Source organism: Seriola aureovittata, chromosome 8 (genome assembly GCF_021018895.1).
Source record: "Seriola aureovittata isolate HTS-2021-v1 ecotype China chromosome 8, ASM2101889v1, whole genome shotgun sequence".
Classification (NCBI taxonomy): domain Eukaryota; kingdom Metazoa; phylum Chordata; class Actinopteri; order Carangiformes; family Carangidae; genus Seriola; species Seriola aureovittata.
In genome coordinates, this window is record NC_079371.1 from 9,401,515 (window position 1) to 9,429,225 (window position 27,711).

The following is a 27,711-nucleotide window of genomic DNA, read 5'->3' on the forward strand; positions in this document are numbered from 1 at the left end:
TGTCCTGAGTGTCCGTTATCCTCAACTCTGCCTGATATGGGATTAGTGATGAGAGCATTGTCAATGAAGGAGCCACCTCACTAATTAGCTAACAAGCTTAAGTTTACCACAGGTGGAACTAGTTCATGACTCCTCAGTGTACAGACGTGTCTGCAGACAGAAACCTTTGCAGTAATCCTAATAAGAGAAACCTGAATTGATTTTCGATCATAAATAATTAACATTCAATCTATGAATTAAACTAAAGATTCAATACATTGATAGCATCACTGCCAAATCCACAAATTCACAGATTTTATTTATTACAAATTCTTTCTTTTTTTTTCTTTTTTTTAACTAACAATGGCCATGGAAGAAGAGTTCTGCTGTGTTTCATTTCACTGCCTGTGTTGCAGTCCAGTTCAGGTTCCTGTGTAAGGTCCTCGAGGAGGGAATAAGGATGTTGGGTCAGGCACATTACATCCTCACTGGCTGCAGCTCACACAGGCCTGCAGGCCGTTCTCGTTGCAGGAAGTGCACTTTAGGGCTTTGAAGGAATCCGTGAAGCAGTTGCGAAACACGGACATCTTGCTGCCATGGCACGTTGGGCATGGGATGAAGGCAAAGCCTCCACAGGTCTGGCACGTCTGGGGATGCTGTACCCTCTAGGGAAAGGAATAGATGACAGGCTTTTTTTAACACCTTCTATAAGAAATCCAACGTTAGGTAATGACACCCAAAATATCTGTCTGATAGACAAATTAGGGTTTGTTTTCTCTCTGTTCCTAAAGCCAATAGGGGTTTAAATCAGCTTAATTTGGTTTGCATAACTAACTTGAAACTTAAAATGCGTAGTGTCTCTCACTTTGCCAAGAGTAAAATGGGAAAATCAATAACACTTTCATGTCTGTACAAGAAATATTAAACTACAGTCATCAGCCAGTTAGCTTAGCTTAGCGTAATGACTGGAAACAGGGGGCAACAGCTAGCCTTCCTCCATCCAAAGAGATAGTGGGAATGTCTGACAGCACCCACATCTCCTGTTTGGTGAGAACCACAGTTATGGTAAATAGTAAATGGACTGCACTTATATAGCACTTTTTCTAGTCTTGTTGACCACTCAAAGCTCTTTACACTACAAGCCACATTCATCCATTCACTCATACATTCAGACAGTGCTTTTTCTATACATTCAACAATTTTCTATCACACACACACACTCACACACTGATGATAAATTGATGGCAATTTCACTATTCTGATTAATGGACGTCCTGCTCTGCCTCCTGAGCCACAACTGGAATGTCAACTATTGTGGCAAAATGGAACAGAAGGTTTTTCTGTTCTTCCCATCAACATTAGACGAATGCAGCATTAACTCCCACTAAAACCACAACTGGTCATTTTCACACTTTGGTTTTTGCTTGGATTAAACAAACACGTTGTTAGATGTTTATCAATGAGCTTCAGAGGTGCTGGTAGATATTTTGTCACTCTTGGATTGAGCCATGCTAGCTGTTTCCCTCTGTTTCCAGTGTTTGTGCTAAGCTAAGCTAAGCTAAACAAAGCTACGCGTCCCCTGGCTGTAGCTTCATATTAAGCAAACAGACAGGAGAGTAATGTCAATCTTCTCATCGGATGCTTGGCAACAAAGCAAATAAGCATGTTTTCCAAAATGTCAAACTATTATTTTAAAGACAACTTCCTTTCCAAATTGGGATTTGTTTGGGGGTAATAACTGCAGATTTGCTGTAAACCCAAGTCATGTTGAAGGCCAGTTCTAGACTGATTAGTGAATGCATGACCTTTCAGAGCGGCATACTTTTTTAACAGCCTGCAGTGAGTGGGATGCATGACGTAAATGTCATCACACTGCTTTCGGTTATGAAGACTTTTGCTGAGTCTAAACTCCAAATTACAGCCAAGGCCTGAGAAAAGGCCAGTGCCTGTGTGACTGACGTTGCTGCAGCTCGGTGTGAAACATAAAAATAGTTCACACAATCTCAGTTCGTACCACAGAGCGATGTGCTCTGCGCTGGTGTGTTTGAACAAATGTGTTGGAGGCAGAATCAATAACAAGCCCTCCATTATTGATGGTCACTTATTGACGTGCATGCATCTTTAACGTTGCAGCTTGCTCCTGTTTTATTGATGACATGACTAGTGATGGGAAATGACTGCTCCTGTTTACACTGTATTCAACTTAATGGCCTTGGACAAACAAAAGCATCAATTTATTATGACTTTATAATCATCGCTTATAATCATTGCTTTAATATTACATGTGCTACAAAGCATATATAACGTTGTTCTGTAAATATAATCGGTATTTTAAGAATAATTAAACATCAATATGTGCCAGATCAAGTGGTTGACTCAACCTGATTCACAGGAAAATCATATATTAACTATTAATTATTCATTGTGTAATTTCCAAAACAAACACTATGAAAACCAACCTCAATTTTTGTCAGAAGATCTTGAAGCTCTCCTGATTCATTCATGCCGAGTATTTTCTCAGCACCCTGCAAAGCAAGGTAAATGCAAAGTCAATATTTAGTGAACTCAGTGTGGGATGTACAAGATACTGACATAGATCCCATAAGGAAGGAGTGGTAATAACTGACCCCAAGGTAGTGTCCGTCAATGAACACGACAGGTAATGAAGGAGGTTCTCCCACACGTTTGCACCGCTCCTCCAACTCCTTCCCATATTCACTGTCCAGGGCGATGTTCTTCTCCACAAACTTCACCCTGTGGTTCTGGAAAATCTTTCTGACCAGCTCGCAGCGCTCAAAGGTTGTCCTCACCACACGGAAACTTGTTGTGTAGATCACAATCCGCCCAAACTCAAGCGACAGTTCCGCCTACACGAGGGAGAAAACACAAGATTTCCTTTAATATACCTGCACATTTCACTCACCTTGTCTATTTGTTTTTACCCATAAGGTTCGGATTAACTATATAAAGGTTAAATCATGCTTCCCAGCAGCAGGATGATGCAGATTATGACATGAAATTTCAGTATGTGCTGTACATATCATTGAGAATTGCAAGAACAAATAGTAGTGTCAATACTGATGGTACATTTTTTTATAATTCTTCCTTGACAAACTCAAAATGAAATGGTTCCTGTTCTTGAATCAGTTTGAACCATGATCCTGGTCTTTTCTAAGTTTACAAGTCAGAAATAGTCAAAGCAATAGAGAATCAAAATGTTAAGCACAAAGATACCATAAAGTTTCATGGGTTAAAACAAAGTCCTGTCACAGAATAAGCACAGTATGGAAGTGATACTCGGGCCTTAAAAGGCTTTACACTCATAGATTTGTGATGCCAAGAATGACATATAATTTGTTAAGATAAAGTCAGGACATCCCTAATACGGAAACTAAACCCTTCCCTGGCCTGCGTTTGGGTGGCTGTGTGTTATTATTAGGGTTATAAACCCTTTATAAAAGTTTCCTTTTTTAGAAAATGACAAGTTTTAACTGTTTTACAGCACATTATGTGTGACCTGCATAGCTTTCAAGAATTTTGCAAAGTATACCTTAGATTATTTTACTTTATTATATCATTATACCCTTCCAGGCAGCTGCCCGTGGTTTACAATTATTTCAACAGTTTTGAAATCAATTTACTCTGCAAAGATTTGAAAATGACTTCAGATACTGGAGCTGGTCCATTCCACTTATTACATTTGTCAAAGTTATGTTTTCTTTGAATGGTATTGCAGGTGGAAGTGCAGATTGAGTTGAGAAAACTCTGCACAGCATGACCATGCAATGATATATATATATGCAAGTAAATGAAAAAATTAACAAATGTAAGAGGCTTTTGCCTGCTTTGCAAAAACATGGTGATCATGTAAAGTGAATATAAAATTGGTAAAAACAACTAGTAAAACCCACATTTTCCTTTGGGACCAGACTGCGCTGCCTCACCTTCATACGCATTTAAACGTCACCCTAAAACAGAGATAATCTCACTTAATCATGATGAGGAGCTTTATCTAGTCTAGAGTGACGCTGTCTCCACCTAATACTTCTCAGCAGAGAAACACTTTCTTCAATATGACCTTTTACATCACCTTTGCATCAGCATACAGGCCAAGACTTACATCAGAATAATAAACAGTTCTTTGTGCACGGATACTAGAAAGCAAAGTGCTGAGAATTCATTAACCTGATTAGTTTCTCCTGAAACACTTAACGAAATGCATCATTAAACTTTAATTGTTCTGTGACCTTGTCCTCTATTGTGAGCTTTTATCCCCTTCACACACCTGTATGTAGCTGCTACCTGTAACTAGACTTGAGGACAGGACTCAAACTGATGGGAACTAGAGCTGGAAGCATTCAAGAACAAATGTGATTTTATGAACAGGATATGTTAAACAATTAGATAAGAGTAGACCCAGTCAGATGTACTTACACTGTTGGAACTGGGAAGGTTTTCAAACAGCGTCTGCCCTGCACTGACTTTGTGCTTGACCCCCCTCACAGTCCCATTTTTACTCATTATGTTGACCCTCTTGGTGGTGAACATCCAGTCCTTGGTGGCCCCTGCGTACATGAGCAGATCATCAGGCTCACACTCACTGTCATCCAGCTCCGAGCCCAGGTATCCATACAGGGGTCCTTGTGCGTCTCCACTTGTAGAGGGGGTACTGGCCCGTTCAGCGTCAGAGCTGCTGGTGCAGTCTGAATCCAGGGAGTCTGAAGGCCCCTCATCCTTGAACATCTCCTTCAGCACCCGTCCACTGTTCCCCGAAGCCACGCGGAACCTCACCCGCTTCTGTGGCTTCTCCTGCTCTGCCGTCAGCATTGTCCCCTCCATTGCCAACCCTCTGCTACATTACATGGTCCACAGCACTGCAGTGTGGCTCCGTGCTGCTCATTCGGGGGTAAGCATGCAGCTCAGGCACACTATTTTCCTTCCCATGGATTACTACCACGTTTAATCCTCACCGTTTGAACAGATCTAAAAATGACTGAGAGCCTGTAAACTGCCTTACGGTCAGACTCACACTGCCAGTAAATAATACATGCTTCCCTACCATGGCAACCTAGCAAGCTAATCTCAAGTAAAATGATAGTTGTCTTTGAATTATTCATGACTTTACACAGTTTTCACCAAAGCTTTGACAGAAGACTTTTAATGGCCTGACTTCATATGCTTTAATCAAACAAACAAACATTTCTGTCTCTTGGGACAAAGTAACAGCTGATACTTTGAGGCAAAAAAAACTTCTGCATCAGCCACATTTGGAGATTCATCACAGTCATATTGTTAATGTAAGTAAGGTTTTTCATTCAAAACAAAAATGAATGAGTGATTAATATGTCAGACTGCTGAACACCCCAAGGCTACTCAGCTTGTGTGTCGCAAGCACAGCACAAACACACACAAACACAAACCTCCATCATTACCTTACATCATGTTCAGCCACAGCAGTGGCAATGTCGGTCCACAGCTATTCATGGATTGTCATGATGTTTTGTGAAGTCATTGATGGTTCCCACAGGATGAAGCCCTGACCTTTCCACCAGCACCACCAGCAGGTCACAAGCTTCACTTATCCGCTGAAATATCTCAACATTTACTTGCAGCGTCGTGCAGACATTCATGATTCATGTTTCATCTCATAACGTTTGACTCAGTGGGTCAAAATTTGAATTTGTCCAACACTTTTGACCAAATGTCTGGAAATGTACTGCTGTGCCAAAGTACAGCCTCAAAGAGAATGACTGTAGAACTTTGTACATATGTGTATGTATGTTAATAATCTATATCATTTATATATTATTTACTCTTCTATTTACACCTCATTTGAACACACTCAGATGTTTTATTGCAGTTATATTTTCATACTAACACCCTTTAAGTGCTTTATCTTTTTTTATTGATGGTTTTAGATTTGCAACATTTTAGGGCTGAACAATGTGGCAAAGAAATCATATTGCGATTATTTTTGGCAGATACTGCGATTGCAATATGAGTCACAATTTCAGTTGAAATGGTCAATTTTGTATTTTTATTTCACAGGGAAAAAATGGTGATGGTGTGATTTTTGCTGGGACTTGTACCTAACAAGCATGTTCCCTTACGTCTGGAGAATATGATTGGTTGGCTGGGGGCATCCCTGTGACACCATAGTGCTTCATTTATGGTATGTTATTTTATGGTATGATTAATTGTTCAGTCCTAATTGTAACTGTATTTTTTATAACTGTATTTTGTGTACCCAAACAGAAAAATTACATGTATATAATATATAAACCGTACATAAAGATGAACAAATATACATAAAATGAACAACAGTAGTATTCATTATAAACACAGCAGACTTTTTATTCTAAAGTCATTATGGCTCCAACATCTGTAACATGCCAGAGGTTTTTTAAAATGCAATGACTCTTATGTCTGAAATGTACTGTGACATCTTCCACGTGCATGAATGCATGATGTTAAGTGTGTATCACTTGACTGCTTATTGTTTTACACCCAAAGTGGGAGTGCAGGTGTTCACTGGGCATCCTCGCACAGCAGAAATGTGCCCGACAATATAATGTGTCACAGTGACAAAATAAAGCAGTGTGTCCACAGAGACACAGGTGTCACAGGTGATGAAGCAGCTCCCTGGAGATGTGACACGTCAGCTCATAGCGGTGACAGCACCACTCTGTTTGAGTGCTGCCGTTTGGCTCCTGAGGTAAGTGCCACACACACATACGCACACACACACACACACACACACACACACACACATACACATACACATACACACAGCATGTCCTCACCTGTGCGTGTCACCTCCTGCTGATCATTAGAGAAAATCCATCTGGTAAAGTCTAATGTGGCAAACTAAGATTTAGTGACATCCTGAGGCCGTAGTAGTATTATGAGTCTGGCTGGGGTTTTAGGTCTTATTGATCCATAGTGACCCTAGCTCTCCTTTAAACTGTCTTTTATTAAATGGACATTACAGCAGCTATTTCAATATGGCCTATAACGGCTCCTTGTATATGATTGCTGATAATAGCCAATATCAGATACTATTAGAGTGTCTAGACTGTGAAATTACTGACGGAGGAGCTGAGGATGACAAAATCTGTTTTATTTTTTAAATGTTGTACTAGAACTTAATTTTGTCTAGGCTTGGTGGTGTCACCTACCTCGCTGCACCAGTCAGGAATCAGCATCATTTGGATCAAAACTCAGTTGATTGGTCTTTTGCTTGTTGTTTGCCTGCTTTGTCGCCAGGTCGCTGTCAGTTGAAGGTGCCCTGAGGAGTTTTCTTGTAAACAAAGTTCCTGTTTGTTTCAGTGTTACTCACCAAAATGTATTGTGTGTATCCTTGAGGTCTAACAAACATTTACTCCCTCATAAAACATTTACAGAGCAGACCTTTTTTAAAATTTCGGACTTGCATTGTTTACATTCATGTTTACATGCCATCAGGCTTCTCCAGTGTTTTTGGTGGTGCATTGGTGCATTTCTTGGTGCACTACCCCCCCTGTGTGGAATAGTGTGAAACCACTGGCTGGAGTCTGTCTTGTGCCACCTGTGTTTTTGTGCAGATACAGGGGTGCAGTTCTGTTTGTTTTTGTACCGGAGTGCACCTATAACATGTAGTATAACATAAGTTCCTTATTTTCTAAGGTTATGTAACCACTGTTCCTACAGTGGCAAGTTTACATTGTTAGTCAAATAACTGACCACACAATGAACTGTTAGACTGACTTTATGACTAATTCATCACATTGCAACTCACTTATTCACAAAAAGAACATGTTACAGTAATACTGCCATAGAGGATCATGTCCATATTGTCTCAATATCTTGTTATCAGTCAAATGACTGTTATGAGTGAGAGCCAATAATTAAGCCATTTTTGTAAGATTGATTGTATGACTGATTGTATGATTGGTGTTGTTTCTGTTTTGTGTGCTGAATTCTGGATGATAACCATTATATTATATTATATTATATTATATTATATTATATTATATTATATTATACAGTCATTATCCTGGCTGGCTGGATTAGAAACTCTTCATTTTGGCAGACAGTGTCTGGATAAAGCTGCTTATTTTATGCTTCCTGCTAGTTGAACATACTATTCTTATATTTGGAATAAATCAGTCACGGTCTTTACATATCATTTTCATTTTAATTCGTTTTTTTTTTTATATCATAGACCATCCCCCATACATCCTTTAACTTTCAATCAGCATGAAGAGAAAATCTCCTCAGTTGTCTTATTGCAACCAAAAGCTTCACATGTATACATTCACAGTAGATGGGTTCAGATAAAATACACATAAGCTCACCATGGCGTTTAGCCTGCTGCAAAGACAGGAGGGGGACATGCTTATCTAGAGTTTAGTGAAACACACCCATGTCATATTGAGTCAAGCAGCCATTTTATCTCATTTTAGCACAGTTCGACCACTGAGATGGTTTCTATTCAAGTCTATTAAACATATTAAACATAGTCTAATCAACCTGAAGAGCTTATCTCTTAAACCCCCTCATCAGTAGTGCTAATGCAGCCTCGCCAACCACCTCAACTGCTGTTAAAAAAGCCATTCGAAAAAATGAATACTTGAACGCACTTTAATTTCACTGCTGTTTGTTGGGTCGGCTGTGACTGAGTGGAAGAAGTCAAACAGTGCGGGCTGATAAATGGCCTTCATTTTGTGCAGCTTGAATAAAGAGGTGTATTCACAGATTGCCAGTAAGATTTTTATGTTTACTTCACCACATGACTGATTTGCAGTACATTTCTTGAGTTGTTGTAATAAGACAGAATCAGACTGACCTCTCCACATCTAGAAACAGGTATTTAAATGTTTTTTAATTCAACTCTTACCTCTGAAATGTGAAATGTGTCTTTGTGCAAGTTTGATAAGATGAGCTGCACACATAAATCAATACTTGCAAACAACTTTTAGGAAAATGACTCCACAGTGACTCGCCATTCATGATTATTTGGCCATCAGAGCACCTCACGCTTCCCTGACTACAGATCAACATCCACAAGGGGGCAGAATGCAATTCAATTACAGCTAAATGTCACGCTGCCCAATCACTCCCTGAAGAGCTGTAGGCAAGGGATGAAGGATGCAGCTGCTGGGCTGATGGCTGCATCCACTTGTTTGGTTTGATCAGTCTGAGGAGTTGAAGCAATGATTAATGATGAAATCGATGACAAAATGATTCAAGTCAAGTGAGCAGGAGCAGGATTAATGTATTCTGAAAAGACAGAGGTTCAATTTTCAGTCTAAAGATTTACAAACCGAACGTCAGAGGGATTGCAGTCAGCACATTTATTGTTTCTCAGAGTGTCAAAGCACTGAACATGAGAAACGGTCTTAATTTTTACATCTTAAATCTGTCTCAGTGCTGTGGGGAGCAAAAGGCTAAATGAAAGTGTCCGTAAATTAAGCAAGCTGTTATTATAACTATTTCCTCTTAAACAGAATGATGCTAAATTACTGTTGAGCACTAAAGGATTGAGGTTACTTCGAAGAGATGTTTCACAATAGCAGTTTTTAGTGCCATGAGAAAGATACCAGTGAGGGGAATAGCCAGTAATTCATCCTCTTTAGTTAACTGGGATATGATCCAGAAAGGTTTAAACTGTATTCCTTTTTTCTTTAGTGTTTCTCTCTCAACAGCAGCAAAGTGGCTCAAAGTAATTATTTTTCTGCAGAGACAAAGGACTCCCAGATCGAGGCTCACACGCATCATCATTTATTCAACCTGATTTTTGTGAACTATCTCTGCAAACTAATTGCAGTTTGATGAGGAGAAGCTGACACAGAGACATTTTAAGATGGGATAATGAGGCTGTTTGTACTGTAGTAGTGCTTGATAGCTCTTTAGGAACTCCTGATTGATTAGTCAAAAGTTATAGGCCATATTTATCTCAGATTTTATTGAGAAATTTTGAGCAATGTGGCGATAAGTCTGACTTCCTGTTTCTGCATCTTTGCTCCCAAATACATTTCTTTGTCTCCTAATGGTTTCGAGTACTGTTTTGTTTACCAGAAAGGAACCTATAACACTCTACAGCAATGAATTTTCAGATAATCAAATGGGTTATCAAACTGTGAGGAGTTGGAGAACCTTTAGTTTGTCTGGAAAAAAATGAAGATGCTTGTTTTTTGTTTTTATTTTATCTTATTTTATTTTATCATTTTTGCCTTTATTAGATATGTGAAGGTATACATCTTGACCACCAGGTCACCAGGACGCCACCTATAGGCCTACTCAGTTTTTGGTAATTGGAATAATAAATACAATTGTTACTTGCATGAATAGCTAATTCATGCTGTGGACAAATATAAAATAAAAAGCACCTGAACCTGAGGCAGTATCAGCTCTGTGTTTGTGTAAAGGCTTAGTGGATCTTTAATTTGCAGTCACAGCCAGCCAAATTACATATTTACAAAGAAATTTCATATCAAAGAACAAAGCTGTTGGGAGGGAGTATCAGTGACATGTTTTTAGGTCGAGCTGATAAAGGAAAAAATAAACTGATATAAACACTTGTGGTGTGTGTAACTGACACAGATTTAAATGTGAGCGGCCGGTTAAATGAGTCATTGTTTGGACTGGAAATGCTATAGAACACAACACCAGTGCATACACACATAATCGAAGAGGCAGGCTTCTTGTCACTGTTGCTTAGCAACCGCAGGAGCTACAGAGCCAAATCCCCATGGTGGCGAGCTGATGTTGAATTAGGTGGAGTGGGGGAAAGAAAGGAAATCTTTGGGAGAAATGTGTCTCTAGCAGGCACAGGAGGAGGTGGAGATGTTCAGGTGTTCATTTCTTATTTTTGGATGCGCTGAATCTTGAGCTCCTATGTAACACAATCTTTCTGTGTTTTTGTTTTTGCTTTTTGGGGCTGTTGAGAAAAGGACTTACAGTTGCATTTCACATTTAAGAAACAGGGGAAAAAATGTGTTTTATTTTCTAATATGAATATAGCTAAATCTTAAGTTAATGAATATTTTTGTTTAAAGAGATTTGAACGCACATGCCCTTTGTGGTTACCTGTGCCAGCATGCAGTACGTAGCTCATACACAAAGCCTAGAGACTGTTTTATGTTTTCAGCAGCCACAGCATAATCTCATCTCCCCCTAATCCTTTACAACAGTAAATACATTTTAATTTTTATAAGAAATATTGGTAAAAATATTACGAGAGTTTTCTAAATTAGTTATAATGAAAGATCGTATGCAAGGAGTCTGGCAGTAAATACAAATGCACATAAGCAGGACACTCAGCATTATGAAAATACTGCCAGTGCAATATAAACATCAGACAGCTGTAGTGAGCCTGTAACACTGCAGTTCTCTCAGGCAACTGCAGTGGTGCTGCTGCTGTACAAATGCTGTCTCCAGTGTCATTTGCATTTCAGCTGCAGTGGGAATGAGAACACAGTTTGATTTACCATATGTGCAGCAGCCAAGCAGTCGCAGCAGAGAGGGCATTGTTGCTGCTTTCTTCTTTATATTGCCATGCATATTGTTTTTTATTTATTTATCTGTGCTATTTTTGGTAACTGATGGTCTCTGTTATTGAGCAGATTCATGACAGCAGAGTGACACACTGATGAGGGATATAAAGCAAGCTAGAGTCAGTAACCCTGGATTAGATCTTCTGCTGAGCTTGTCTCTAGACAATAATCGCATAATGACACAGTGATTGATTCCATTGTTGTGGGCAGTAGCTGTCCAGGTCTGTCACTACAAAACCATCTTATTTTTCATATGTTTATCAATTTAATTCTCTCCAGACTTAAGCTTCTTGTTTTATGGACATAACTGATCGTTTGATTTATTAGTCAAAATATGTTGGTGAACAAAAAAGGGAGTTCTTAAAATTTATGTGACATTACCTCTGCTACATTAGACATTCAAAAGCATGCTGAATGTTGTCAGACAATGTGGAGCAGAGCAGGCCATGACAGAAAGTGCTGTGTAATGTTAGAGTTATTTTTCTGCAACAGATGACGTGGGAGACCACAGCCACATGGCCTGTCAAAATGTCCATGTAGATGAAACTGAACTGTTTTGTGCATGCACATCATATTTTGCTCTGTTGAGGGGTAAACCTTGAGTGTGAAGGAAATGTATTTTGATCAACAATCCCAGTACAGCATCTTAAAAGCTGTGTGCTCATCTTGAGGTTTCTACAATTTGCCTTTGTTGTAACTCTCTGAAAAACAATAGTCTGGTAACTTTTAGATGTACTGGCTTGTTAGCAAGATACAAATTTGTATCTGTTTTAGAGTTGTTATAAGGTGTATTTTTTTCCACTTGTGACACATAGATAGGGGGCTCCAGTCTTTTTGTGTTACAATATGTTAAAAACGTCCATCTCTATATCTCACACATACATACACAGTATGACCATAGATATCAATCTTCTTATCTGGCTCTATATATGATAATAAACTAGAGCGATCTCTAAATCTCCTCCTTTTGGAAGTTAACATACGAAATATGGAGCTCAGTGTAATTACTTTATACACTGCAGGGTAGTCTAATCTGTTGTATACATATTACTTTATAAGTTTATTGTATTTTGTATTAAACATCTGAATCCGCAAAGTAACTAATAATGATAGTAGATAATAATGAGTAAACACGGCAATATTTCCATCTTAAATGTAGTGGAGTAAAAATAGCCTACAATGTAGCATATAAGGGAATTACTCAAATGAAGTACCTCAAAATTACACTTAAGTAAATTACTCGACAAAATGTACTTTGTTACTTTCCACCACTGCTAACAGTACAATATGTATAATTCCAAAATACGAATTAGTTTTATTTCTTTGCAGAAATCAACAATTATACATAGTATACACACACATAGAAACATACATAGATAGGCTACATATAGTATTCGTACAGAAAGAGATGTCAATGTAGTGTCATGTATTGCAAAATTGAGTATATATGGAAACCTTCCTTGAATTAAAAATATTTCTGATGTATAAAATGTAGCGGGTCTTGTCGTTTGCTTACATTTCAGTAAGTACGTTTATACATACATTAATAATTATATTTTATACAAAAACAAGACTCAATCGTGATAAGGCAACTCCCACCCAGTGTACTATTGTTGTGTCTTCAACCTGGAACAACATCTGCTGCAGAGGGGGGAGGATCCACACCAACCAATAAATCATTGGACAATTTTAAAAACATATCCGCGTCTTAACCATTATTGGCCATGCCGATTAAATAACAGTGCTTTGTTATTATTGTATGCTCAAACAAAAACTTATTTTTGCTAGTAGCGGTGAAAACACCATTATTATGTTCACTCACCCCCTCCCGCTGCGGTTAAATGTGGTACGGTCCATAATGTGAGGCGCAAAGTCCCCCTCACTTCAGTGAATGGTAAGTCCGTGTCCACTCCTCTAAACCGACGGCGTCTGTTGACTCCCTAATCCGACGTGTGAACCGGGATGCTGGGGGATCCATGAAGCCGTGGGCTCCTGGGCATGGTCCTCTCACCACCAGGAAATTAATGTAGGCTATATCTCGTAAACAGCTCTCATTATCAGCAGTAAACACGCAGCAGTAAAGTCCGCATGAGAGAGGTTCCTCTGTTTAATTTTAGACGTTTTCTTGAAATTCTTTGACGGTTGAGAGGAGGCAGCAGCAGCAGCCACAGGGAGCAGAACTAACGACCGTTTGACAGGTGCCGTCGCCCGGCTCTGCGTGGAGAGATGCCGCCCGTCCAGAGAACGATGTCTGATCTTCGGACCCGGGCTGACGGTATGTAGAAACTATTTTACCTCGGTGTTATGTGTTAGAGATATGTTGGAAAATCCCGTTCTACGGGCATTTCCTTGTCACTGCAAGAGGGCCGGGAGCTCTATGGAAGTACAGTAACTTGCTAGCTAAAGCTGTGATTAACAGTGCCCAAGCCGGGTTCAAAGAAACCCCGTGGGTGGGGGCTTGAGAGTTTTCTAATCGAGTATCAAGAAAAATAACTCCAGTTTTAATGCAACTTGTTTCAGTAAAAGTTAACCCAAACAGAGAATGGAGAGGTCTGCTGATGTTATCTCTACATCTGCAGATTAAACAGGGGTTTCCCAGACAAAGGCTTTATCAGATGGGTGTTTGAAGTCTGCATGAAGCTTCTTGAAATGAAGCTAATGAAAGGTAGGGTGCACCTGAACTAGCAAACCTAGCACCCATCCAGACTGGGACACCCCCCCAGCTATGTCCTGCCCACCACAAAGGGTATTATCCACTCAGAAAGCTAGGGTAAGTGCCCAGGAGTATTGCAACTTGAACCCTAATGCCAGTTGCCACAAGGCTGACAGCACAAAATCAGTGGTGAAAATATTCTGATATTTTACCTTATTTTACTATAGTGCAGAAATACTCTGTTAGAAGTAAAAGTCATGCTTTCAAAATTTTACTGAAGTAAAGTCTGTCAAAATGTACTTTAAGTACTAAAAGTACTCATGCAGAATGGATCATTTCAGAATAATAGTGTACATATTATAATATTTCATAATAGTTACTGATGCATTAATCTATGTATCACTTTACTGTTGCCAACTAAATGTAGAGCGTTACAAAGTAGAATATTTGTCTGAATTGTAGTGGAGCAGAAGTAGAAGTAGCAGAAAGTGGAAATAATCAATTGAAGTACGAATAGAAAAGTGTACTTTAGTACAGTGCTTGAGAATTTCCAACACTGACAGTAACAAGTGTCCACCAAATGGCATCCACAGTAGTGTGGGTCTAATAATACAGCCATTGTAATTTGACTAGGACCCTCACTCCTTCACTGCACCAGTAACTTTCCACTGCATCTCAGTTGTGTTTGCCAGGAAAAGAGGATGCAGATACGCACATGTTATTAAAGTCATTTATGCTCATAAGGGGATCTGTTTATTTTAGGGCTTAAGGTGTGTTTGTTTATCCAGGAGAGCACCTATGGAGACACACAGCACAGACGTATTGCTGGCTGCAGCTGCACTCTGGGGTTGCACTCCTCCTATCACTGTTTTGTGGTGGTCCCTGACCTCTGACCTCTCTGGATAGCAGCAAGAATTTATCTACAGGGATCAATAACATATCACAATATTTATGACGCTCACTGCAGTTTCTGTTTGTCTTCACAGTAAATGCAATTGTGCTTCCTTGGTTTGATTTTGGATGGCATAGATTTGATTAATCACTGTAGGCTCAGGCTAATATCTCAATCTGACTTATTGCTGTTGAGTATATTTTTTGGCTGCTAAAGCAAGCAACCTGACCTCTTAAAGTGAATTAGAATGAACTAACTCTCAGTCGTATTTTATATACTGTTCTATAACTCAAAATGTAAGGGTACTAAGGGTACATTAAACCTGAATGCCTAATATATGATTTTCATCAAGTCTATCAATAAAACAAAAATATAAAAATTCATTTTTAAAGAGACATGTGCCTTGATTTAAAAATTCAGTATTTGTGAACATGCAGAACTGTCTGCAAGCTGCTGCAAATGACAAAAAAACGAAAACTACTTACAAATCTTTTACCAGTTCATTATTATGAACAATATCATAATGGCACCTGATATAATGATCCATTGTTCAACAATGTGTTCATTGTGCATATGCATATATTTTAATTTATTTAAGCCATAGTTGTCTACTTGAATTTAAATGTGACAATTCTTAGCCTGTTCATGTACAAAAAAAACCTGTGAGACAATTGAAGGGAGCACATTTAATCTTTTGATATTTACAAAAAAGGCATTTGTTATCAGAGTGGTTCGCCCAGCATGATGAGAAACATATATAATTTATAATTATGTTTAATGTCAGAGATGTATATTATTGTAGTCAGTTTAAACATAGTTTGATAAACATTTCATAAAAACAAATAAATGTGTTACTTGAGGCAGTAGTGTCTTTTTTACAGAAAAGCTTGGTGGATTTACCTGTTATAGAAAAAATTAAGAATCATGTTTAGTCAGATGCTGCTGCAATATTTAAACACCAAATGTGGAAAGAAGACAGCATGATATTGCAGCAGTATGATTGGCCCAAATGACCATTATTGCTTATAGATTTTTAGTTAAGTAGTAGTAGTTGAGTTAAGTATTGAGCATATCTACCATCCAGACTTCGATCTACTCCATATGCAATCAATAGGAATCTTTGTTTGCTGAGTCATATGAAGTCATACATACCCAAAATAGTGCTCACATTGTGAGTATTGATCATACCTGCTCATATCTGTGCCTTGATGTCATCATTCCTATTTCTTTCAATCATTCAAAATATAGCAGTGCATTTTATGTGACAGAACAAGTTGCGTGGTGGTAAGATCATCCTTCTTATTTCTAGCTGTAGGCCAGGTGGTTTATGTATGATCAGTAATAATAAATTGATGTCTGCTTAGAAGAAGAAAACCTGATTCCAGGTATTCAGTGGTTTTACCCAGATTTAGATGATGAATATAGATGCAAAATCACCAGTAAAACCATCACCCGTGTTGTTAAATTGAGTTTCTCCTGAAATTAATTCTGTGTTTGCAAGAATGGTATGAGCAGGGTGCATCTCATACTGGAGATTTCACATCATCTTGTCTTAAGTGGTTGTACTTGGTGGTAGTTTTGAGAGTTTGTTTTAAAATGGCACTTAAGACCCAGTAATTATGAGTCAATTTGTCATCCTGTACACCACAACAAAAATTATAGTGTTATTCCGCTTCTTTGTAACTGGTAGAAATCTAAATATTTAAATACTAATATAGATTCTGTAAAAAAAAATGTTGATCAATGGGGCTGCTGCAGTCACAAGAGCGAACACATGAATTATGCAGTAGCTAACGCTGTCACCCCCAACCCCCAGCTACCACACACTACCTTTATAGGTTACAAAGAGCAAATGATTTTGCTGTTTTTCACTTGGTTCTATAGCACTAAGCGCAGAGTATCACCCCGCTGCTTCAACAGTCGTTGGCTTTGATCACCACCTGCACCAGGCCAGGTTGATGACCTATACTGCTGCTCCAGCATCTACATTTCCAGACTCAAGGCTCCATATCTAGTTAACTATTTTACTATTTTTATCTGCTCTGCAACATTTTTTTTGGTTGTTTTTACGAGAGCCTAAACACTCTTTCCAACCTTCAATTTTTATTTTTTAATCACCACAGTACATCAGGCTGGCTTCCATCTAGAAAGGGCAGCCCTCTGCAAGGCTTACCACCTAATCCATCAGCGGCCTGTCCGTCAGCTCTCCATGCTGCACACTCCCCAGTCTTGCCCACCACGTGCCGCTCCACTCCTCGTCACTCTTCTCCTCTGTGCTGTGGAAACATCCAACATCACTGCCAGCCTGTGCCTGCATGTGTTGCCAAAATAACCTTATCTAGGACACTTGGGGTACAGGTGACGTCAGTAGCTATCAGCATGTTTAATGTGTGATCCTGCAGTGACAGACAGGCACCTTTAGACGTTGATCTCTCCAATACAAATTTCCATGATGGGCAGGAAGGCTCTTAATACCTGCTTCCACTGTCTACATGGAAAAGCTGATCGACAGGGGCCACGCAAGTAAAGGCTAGACAGATGGCAACAAGCATCCTGTTTGCAGTCTTAGCTTGCGTGCTTATCTGCAGACAGACCAAATCCCCTCTCACAATTGACACTAAAGGTAAAGATAGGCAGGTAAGCCTGTCCTGTGAGGATGAAGCTATCCAAAGACCAAATGCTTGTCTTTGCGTGTCAGTTGATTCATATGATGGAAGGTGCTCTTGAGCTTCTGATTGCCCACATACTAGTTCTGAAAGACACAAAGTAGTCTGCCTCTTCTTTAAGCATTATATCTCTGCCTTTCTTTCATTCTCTAGATTTTTTTTCCATGTGTAAGTGAAGCAGGATGTTCCCCCGTAGCATTTCAATAACACCAGCTAAGCCTCAGTATGTCTGAATTGTGGTAACAGCATGGGGAGGGAGACTGGAGGGGGAAAGACTGCTCCCTTCTGAAGGGATCGAGGGCTGCCCATGTGCCTGGCGGATCACTGGCTGATAATAATGTGGCACAAAAGCCCAACACGCCACTAAATCCCCTGTCTGTGGCCGCTGGTGTGTCATATCAAGTCCCCTTGGGCCTCTCTACTCTGTCTTTGTGCTGGCATGGGACATCTCCTCTGCTCTATTTTCCACTTCATGTTCTGCCTCCATCACTAACCTGCAGCCAGTCTAATATGTGTTTCTTCAGACACTCAATTTCCCTCACCTAAATGATTCTCCTCTGTCTGCGAGGCACAGTGGATGTGGCAGGCCACTGTGAGAAGGGGGAGATGTAAAAATGCTCACGTGCATGTGTCCACACAGAGACTGATCTACAGTTCCTCTGATGCTGAGACAGAGAATCTAATCTAATATTTGCTCATGTACATCATTATATTGACCTGAAGGAAGACCCGTGACCTGATGCATGAGCGCTTTGCAGAGAGTGTCAGGAGGATTAACCATTGACAAGAAATTATTTTAAATTAATCTATTGATTATTTTTTCAAGGAAACAAATAATTAAAAATTCAAAAATCCATTCTCTGGAATTGATTAGATCCTCTGATCTGCAGGACAAGTGGACATCATCAATAACTTTCCTTGATTGAACCTTATTTACGAGCCACTGAAAAGCTGCATTATAAATGCTTGTAATGAAATGAATCCTCTATACTCCTCAACTTCAAAATGTACAGTAACTCACTTCTCACTCCCTGTTCCCAAACATCAAACAATTCACAAATGCAGCATTATACACTGAGAAAGAAGACTTAAAACTGTATCTGTAATCATGTTTTTTTTGCTGCTGAGCAGAAACTGTGTTTCTGGCCTGGTTATGGTTGTCTATGTGACGCATACATGCATGAACAGCAGGAAAATGCAGCAAGCCTGCACGTGCGAGGAGACAGTCAATGTCATTGTGTCACAGCGGGATGACAAGGTCAGATGGAGAGGTGTCGGAAGGCACTCTTCAGGAAAGCAACACCATCGGTGGTTGAGAGGATAAAACTCTATCTGCCCTTGACCCCCAAGATCTCAAGCATTTTATGATGACCCCCTTCTTGTCTCAACTTTATGTCCAACTAGGTCACCTGTGGTGCTTCCACAGATAGATGGTTGGGTCTAAAACTTACATCTGAGACTTCCATATTTGGCGCCAGTGTTTACTGTGTTATACGATGCAGCCCTATCGAGATGAGTCTGTTAAACATTTGATTTGTGATCTGAGTTTGAATGTAATGCAAAACCTATCTATTCATCCCACAATATATGGGACGGGTCATATTCTTAAGATGGTTGTGCTAACAAAACAATAATGTTTTCATCGTTTTCATCTGTACCTAAGCTCCTGCAATACAAGCAGTAGTGTAATTGATCTTGCTATTAATAGATGGTCAGAGCACATTAATGTTGTTCACGGCTGAGGCCTGAATCAATAATTGACAAGGCATTATTTTCTCTATAGAGCTAAAAGTATGGACTCGACTATTGTGCACATGTTACTTTGTAGTTCTGGATCATGGAGGTGCTAGTTTTGCCTGTTATGCTAACACATCAAACATGTCAAATCAGGTCAGTGAGCATCACTGAAACACTGGGATGGATTAATTGTCATTGCTCAGCCATCTGGACATTACATCTATTTTTAGAGAACATGACAGAAATTTGTAAATAACACTGACTTTTTTCTTTTCTTAAAAAAATGCAGCTGCACATTAAACATGCATGCAAAAGTAAAGCTATGTTAAAATGAGATATGTTTGACAGCCAACGGGATAGATCTCCCTTCATCACAGCAAGTGGCAGAAAGGCTTGGACAGGATTTTGTCAGGCTCTCTTCATCTACATCTTAAACAGAAGATTGGACCACCCTTGTAGTTAAGGTACATTGAAGTTTGGGTAACTGAAAATTCATGGTTAAGGTTAAATACTGGAGCCATATTGGTTAAAAAAAATCAGCACTGACTAGGAGAGAAGAAGTGATGTCCTGATCTCCAGGGAGGCAATTAAATTCTTGATTTGCACCCCGACCTTAATCACACATCCTTACTGTTCAATTTACAGTAAGGGTGTCAGCTGATCCTTCTCTAGACGGGAGTTACAGTTAGACACCTGTCAGACAGCAAACAACATCCCAGTTGCTCCAACCAATCCAACCGGTCTCACAACAGTGACACAGACAAAAACTAGATGAAAGTCTGTTTAACATGAAGCAGCTGCTAACAGTCAGAAATGTTGACTTAAACAGTGCTTGATAATTCTCCAAAGACTCAACACTTTTGTTTAGAAAAGACTTTGAAAAGTTCTGAAAATGAATAATATTGGGTCTTAGTCTTAGTCAGTGGTTACAGTACATTCTTATTATCCTTCAAGTACAGGAAGAAAAAGGGCCCTGTTGGTTCTGGCCTTCAACTTACAGCCATTGCACATTAATGGGGTGATTATCTTTTTGATACATAATTTTGTCTATTACATGTCAGAAAATAGTGATTTTTTTATTGTGATTTTTTCTTGTTTTGTCCATAACATTTAAAATCGTATAAAACCAAAAAGTGGCAAATCCTCACATTTGAGAGAAAGGAAATGGCATGGTAACAGCATGACTGTAGGGAGTTGTGAGTTGGTCAGTGTGTTTACCACTTTGGTCCAGACTGAAATATCTCAAGAACTATTAGATTGACTGCCATGAAATTTTGTACAGACATCCATGGTCCTCAATGGATGAATCCCTCTGACTTTGGTGATACTGTAACCTTTCATCAAGCACCACCTGTAGGTTGCCATGCTTGTTTTTTTTTTTGTGAAAACACCTACTGAATTGATTATTGTTACATTTGGCAACATTCATGTTTGTAATAACAACTACTTCTGTTAGTTGTTTAATAGATAAATTCACTTTTTTTCAGCAATACTGAGGTTATTTCCCGAACAGCTTGGGGGACCTCAAGCAAAATAAGTTGGTGAGACTATATGTGTTATTCTGCATCTAATAGTGGAACCTAGTGTATTATTTTATAGTTTTGATGAAGACAAGGGTAACTAGTTTGAGGTCAGGCCCACACAGACACAACACTATGAATGAATGATTGGCATTCACAAGATCTATTTCCTGTTGTCCTTCCATTTGCCATTCATAAAATCTCACACAGTGGAAAGGTTTCTGTCCCTGCAGAGCCCCTGCTAAGCTAAGTCAGGCAAGCCCTGTGATGTCAAAGCTAGCCCCAGCTGCCAGTGTTGTCCCTGGACTGTCCGTCCCACTGTAGCTTGAGCCTATGGGGAGCCAGACGGAGCCAAGCAGGGAGGGGGATTAATTCTGCAGCTGCCCTGTTGTTGTTGTGAGTGCTGGTTACAGCACTGTGATCTGATAAGCGACTTATGGATGTTACTGTTGGTTAGATTGAGGCTGTATCTATATCCCCCTCCAGCTCTTCCCCCCATTCACAAATGGTAGGAGATAGGGAGAGCTTTCATCTCTGGGACTTTGATTCCCCATGAATAGGCTGTGGCTGCTCTGTCTACTTAAATATTTATCTGGAATAAATGAATCATGTACAGATCTTTCTTTGGTGGTGATGAGCAGATATAAATGGCACATTAGGCTCAGTGGGTTGTGAGACAGAGAGATCCCAAAGCCCAGGGATTTGGAACTAATTTGACCCTAATAACTATAGTAGATAGCCTCAGGTTAAGGTGAACAATGGGCAGACTGATGATGCTGGACTCCATGTTGCACCTCACCTTTCTGTCTTACTTGTTGTATGCAACTTGTTTCATGGAGGTCTACATGTGTGAAACGCTTCTACAGGAGTCAAGTCACACGCCATTCCTCTGTATAAGTATTTGATGCAGTTTTTCTTCACAAGCCTCTTGACTATGGTTTGGCTGCCATTCATTTGTTCGTGTTAGATCAATGTCAGTAGCCCCAAGCTGCCTGCCCCCACCCACCCTGGTATTATTGAATGAATTGTGTGGCAGCCTAGCTCTTGCCAGGTCACGTGCCTTCTCATCTACACTTTATTGCCTAGCCTACAACTTTCACAGGCTCATTAGTGCTTGTTCAGTATCTCAACAGTTAGAGATGACTCTGCCTGGACCTATTTCTGGAAGAAAAAGCCTTTCTACATTTTGATTTGCCTCTAGATGGATTTTACACCCCCAGGGATAGACTGATGGGCCTTTCCGAAGGATCCTAAGGCTTAGTCATGGAGCCAATTGAATCATCACTGTGTAATCATAGACATAGTAAGTGCTGACCAAAAGAAGTTGTAAAATGCAGCCAGCATGTGACATGATATCTTTTATGATTTGTTATAAAAGCTTTATTTGAGGTCACATTTGTAGCCAGAATAAGATGCTGTTGCTAAAAATATCTCAACTACAATAACTATTTCCAGTTGATCCTCTCATTTTAAACCAAGGATTAGTGCTGTTTCTGTGACGGTAGGGAGCCAGTATATCGACCATATTTTGGCGATGTATTTTATTAGTGTTTTTATTTAAACTCAAAAATCATTGAGAGGAAAGTTCTCAGCAATTACAAAATTATAAAATAAAAATAATAAAAATATTTCAAAGGGGGCGTCGTGTGGCATAGTGGTCTAAGCAGGCGCCCCATGTGTAGAGGCTACAGTCCTCGCTGCAGTTGGCCCCGGTTCAAGTCCCGCATCGGACGGCCCTTGCTGCATGTCATTCCCCCTCTCTCTGCCTCCCCAAAAGACTTGTCTCTCTCCACTATCCTGTCCAATAAAGGCACAAAAGCCCCCCCCAAAAAAAAAAATAGTTAAAAGAACACCAATTTAAACAAACATATAAATAAAGGGTTGAGATTATGAGAGTACTGCTCATGGCCAGTTGTTTTTTGTGTTTGATATTTAACCCTGGGTGTCATGCCCTGGGTAATATGCTTGAATATCAGATCATTATTGTTCCTGTCATTGCTGCCATTAGATGTGCTTAATCTTGCTCGTGTTGACAGTCATGGCAGCAATAATTTTCCACCCCCACCACTCCTGCCTGACCTGAGATCATACACTACAGAGGATATCATAAATCTGCAGAGGGTAGGTTTGGCTTTATGTCATATGAGTATTGAGGAATAATAAGTTTTTCCTTCAAATTCCAGAGTAATTGTGATTTCCAGCAAAGTCAAGTGTGTTAAGTTTGAAAGTTATAATAACAAAAATTCCAGTCTGAATGAGAAGGGATCTTCCATGCCTGATAGTTTCAGTTTGCCTCTGAAACCTACAACATTCAGCCAGGGATGAAAAGACAGGCCGGGGAAGACCGACATGCCTTCGCCAATGCCAAGCCATGCTGGGCCCGTTTTTTTTCCCATTGGGCACCCTCTCCAAAATACGTGCCCCCTTGTGACTATTGTTCCACTCGTCTCTCTGTTGGCTGACACAAGCAATAATCCTGACATCTGGCCTGCATCCAAACTCATTACGACACTTTGTGGCATTGATCCTACCCCTAGAGGCTTCCCCTCCAGAGCTGTGTGCTTCTGCTTTCTACTCCTACTAAGCTTTATTTTGCTCCTTGTTACTCTTTCCTCTCTTCTTCTTCCATGCCTCTTATATTGTTTTTATACAGCCAGTTAGTATGGGTAATATGGTGGGTCCATTAATAGATGAAAGGTGTTGTTATGAAGCCTAATATAACACAGATTAAGAATTATGTTCCCAGCGAGTATCCACCCAGTTTCCCATTCTTGTTCTCTTTACTGATGTCAGGGTAGTTGAGCCGTGACACACCTTCAGTTAATGACATTAGTGCAGAGAAAATGCACAGTGTCCACCAGGGAATATTAAGAGCAGTTCCCACTGAGACATCTGTGGCAGTGGCTGACTACATCATCCACATAGTGTGTTACAAACTAAGGAAATTAACTGGATATGGATGCTTCTGTGAGTGAAGCTGGGAAAGGCTATTTTGATGATGGCACTTCCTCCACCTCTCACCACCAGCCTTGTGTGTTGGTTCGTTATGGTTGGCCTTGTGTAGTACTTTTAAATGTGGCTACACTTACAGGAGGTTGCACATGAATGTCAACCTTGTTTCTGTTGTTTTTATTCTGAACCTCAATTGGTCTGATATGAATCGTTACGATAAAATTATGCAATGATTTCTTTTTTCATCATATTCAACTGAAATTGTTGGATTGTTGGGCCAGGGTGTTAGACCAGTCTTTCTCTAGCAACTCCTCAAGCCTAGCTGTCCACTCTCTGGCTCAGGCGCTACTCTTGCTTTTCTAATCCAATTTCAGTGTTTAATATGTAGCCTTTAATTGGATCAGGTGTGTGAGAATAGTAGCTGTACCAAAAACCTGGAGATCAGTTAGCTCTTAAAGACATGAAAAGCACAAACCTTAACTAACTGCTCATAAGACTGTAAAGTATTCCTTCTACAAACTGCTGTAGGCTATCTATCTCTCTAGGCTAGCTATCAGGCTAGATAACAGTCCACAGTCCTGCTAAATAGAGACCACATTGGCACACACACACGTACTGTATATTGCTGCAAATTGTTGAGAAGGGCCAAGTCTACCAGGTGGAGTAGTTCACTATATTTTTGCTACAGCAGTTAACAAAAAGTGTCTAATTTCCTTTAATTTATTTTGAAAACGTAAGCACAAATGATGAAACAAACACAGTGGCTCATTGCCGTGTAAACATTATGGCACTACATTTAGTTTTTGAATGGCTTGGATGTAATCTAAAGGAAACTGAAGACATGAAAAGGCAATATGTCATTATTGCCATTATTATTGTAATGTAAATATAAAATTCAAAGACACATTGAAGTGGAGCTCATGTGTGCTTTTTTGCAGCCTTAGGCTGTTTCTCAAAGAAGTTTTTAATGTAGCTCGGGATGTACAGTGTTGGTACTTTTCACAGAGAAACCCAAAAGTTCCAGACAGGATGAATGGGTCCTCAAGCTTTGGCTTCTCATTAGTGTTGTATATTCCATTGATGCTAGCTGTCTGAGCTGGGCTAACCTGACCAGCATGTTCTTGCTTTTCCTGAGCTGTGTCTGAAATTAATATTATGATTCATCAACATTTTGTGACGTCACTGCCAGGTGTATTCAAATAACTGTATTAAACACATTTGTCAAGCGGCAATCATTGGATCCTGGGATTTTTCTTTTTTTTTCTTCTACAAAAAAGTTTTTCAAGTGTACACACTGGTCTGTTCCCATTCTCTGCCCCTTTTCAGTATCAAACTCCTGCCCTCTGAAATGTAGAAAAAGATAAAGTATTGCTAGTATTGCTTTGGTAGCAGAACCTTTGTTCAGAACCATACCAGCATATCGTACGTTAAAATATAGACCAAAACTTTTTTTGTCCCCAGCGTTTATTCAAAACTTTGCATACATTCAAAGGAGGGAGAGCCAAAGGACTAAGTTAAGCAGTAGCAGTACCAGCTGCAACTGGTGCATTGCAGCACCTGGCCTACCCCAGCACACAGACTCTTGCTGCGAGGGCTCATTCAGAACACAGAGACACAACATCAATCACAGCTGCTCAGCCTGCTCCTCTGGCCTGCTATTTTACACAGGCCTTATGCTGCAGTCACCAGCTATGCCAGGCGCCTGTTTTCATTTGTCATAGGAGACACTAATTCCTTGATTACCCAAGCTTCATACAGATTTAGGTTTTGTGACCAACTTTGCTTGCTGGTTTTGTCCCTTGGTGTGCAAGCTGAGATCTCTCATTGTCGTATAATCGATTATTAGTGACATTTAACTGAACAATGGCTGTGTAGTATTAGTGCTGCAAAAAAGATCCAAGTCAAAACACAGATTATGATTTTATCTCATGATTGTTGGAGAAATCCGGTGATGCACTGGAAATGCCCCCATGTATGGTTGAGGGGGGAGTAGTTCCAGTAGTTTCTGACATTGATGCTGTATTTTGTGATGAAACAGGTGGTCGTATAAACTGTGTGCAACTATGGCACAATATTGCTTGCAGAATGTATGCTGTATTTAAATTTCCAAATCAATAAAATGTCGGAAGTGAAATAAAATATTTTAGTTCCTTATAAAGACTAATACAAAACAAAAAATATTACAGTTGTATCCACAGTCATGTAACCCTATCCCCATACAGCCCAGACTCATGTGCAGCAGCATGCCTTTAAGTCAGTGTCCTTTCCCTCACCTTTACTCAGTGCTGTTAATCATTCCCAAACACTTGTCTTCCTAATGTTACCAGGAAAGTGTGGTGGAGAAAAAGATGATCACTAAGAGTTCAGATGTCTCAGGCAGAAGTATTTATTGTAAGCTTGGCGCCTAGGAGAAAAATTATGAGCAGTACACAGCCAGCAAATGAATCAGAGTAGTGCCACACCAATTTCTGAAGATGTCTTGTCTGATTGCATATATATATTCCTAAGTATCACATGGTTGCAACACTCTTCCATACTTTACACAAATAAGGCTAAACTATAGTCTAAACCTACATGTGTGAAGACTCTATTGGTCACGTATGCCTGGTCGTTGTCATGTGCTCTTACCTAATTATCTTATATGTGTCTTGTCCTTTAGCTCACTTTGCTAATGCTTGACTAGAACTGTGCTTGGCCAGTTCTCTCTAAGTTATGCTTTTCTCTTTAAGACTTGGTAGGATAGGGAGGATACAGATGGCTCCATCTAGACACGAAGAGTCATAATAGACGCTAAACAGTGAAACACTGTCTAACAATGTGAAGGTGAACTCTTAGAGTGTGAGTAAGGACTACAAAAATAATGTGAACAATATAAGTAAGAAAAACTCCTTCACAGTGACCTCTTGGCTGAAAATTCTGTTTTAAATCTGGATGGAAGAGGCTTGGCTCCCTGACGTACAAAGAGGAGGGAAGTTACCTCCTCTCAAGGAGTGACTTCCTACCCTCAAGGTACTATAGGATCAGTGGGTCAGCTCTTCAGGAATATTATATAATGCTGCAGTGACACTTGCCATTACAGTGCTTTCGCTGATTTTTTTCATATCTTAGATTTTATGAGGTCATGTTTCTGTAAGTCATCACCTGGCCTGAAAGCACCTGTCATACTTCTCCCAGGGCTAAATTTAGATCCCATTAAGATACTACTATTTAAAAATTCTGTTTCACTCTTTGACCTATTATGTGAAAATCTGAACTTGAATTGTGTTTACAGAAAAGGTCTCTTTAAGAGACAGAACTGTCGTTTACTTCAACGAATCACTAGATGACTATCATATTGTGGAAACCAAGCATCTATATTGGTCCTTTACCTAAACAGTACATGTGATAATCACAGGTGTCATGGTAGGTTTCCCTACTTAAGCACTAGTCATCACTCTTTAATCTCCTGTAGCTGCCTAGATCCACACACCCTTTCACGCTAATCCAATAAACCACCTATGCTGATGCGACGTCTTGTATAACAGGCCAGGGATAGCCACCCCATGTTTTCCCTGGTGACCAAATGACTACAAGGGGCAATTTAATTTTAGCCCTGGAGCACATGCTAAAGAGAGAAACTATCAGGAGACGATGGATGGAAGAAAGAATGTTTTGAAGTCGCTTCCAGTAAGTTTATATATATGTATGCCAAGTGGATCATTAAAATAACAAGAGCTGTAGTTTAAGATTGGAGCTTTGTGTAACATGAGTTAGAAAGTTATAAGAGTAAGGTGAG

At 39.7% G+C, this 27,711-nt stretch overlaps 2 protein-coding genes across 5 annotated transcripts in view; one reads left to right on the forward strand and one right to left on the reverse strand.

The window, feature by feature from the left end:
- Nucleotides 1–277: 277 nt before the first annotated feature.
- On the reverse strand, nt 278–5,007 carry grxcr1a (glutaredoxin and cysteine rich domain containing 1 a). The gene is made up of 4 exons (XM_056383217.1): nt 4,414–5,007; nt 2,607–2,846; nt 2,439–2,504; nt 278–644 (listed from the first exon to the last, which is right to left on the reverse strand). The coding sequence occupies exons 1-4, from the start codon at nt 4,816–4,818 to the stop codon at nt 465–467; spliced, it is 891 nt and encodes a 296-aa protein (XP_056239192.1). The 5' UTR covers nt 4,819–5,007; the 3' UTR covers nt 278–464.
- Nucleotides 5,008–13,398: 8,391 nt separating this feature from the next.
- The window catches only part of atp8a1 (ATPase phospholipid transporting 8A1), a 103,768-nt gene continuing 89,455 nt past the window's right edge, over nt 13,399–27,711 (forward strand). For 2 of the 4 annotated variants that reach the window (XM_056383602.1, XM_056383604.1), the window contains exon 1: nt 13,399–13,791. In XM_056383602.1, coding sequence (XP_056239577.1) covers nt 13,743–13,791 — 49 coding nt within the window. In that variant the 5' untranslated portion in view covers nt 13,399–13,742. The remainder of the gene's footprint in view (nt 13,792–27,711) is intronic. The other 2 variants (XM_056383603.1, XM_056383599.1) reach the window with 2 other exon arrangements.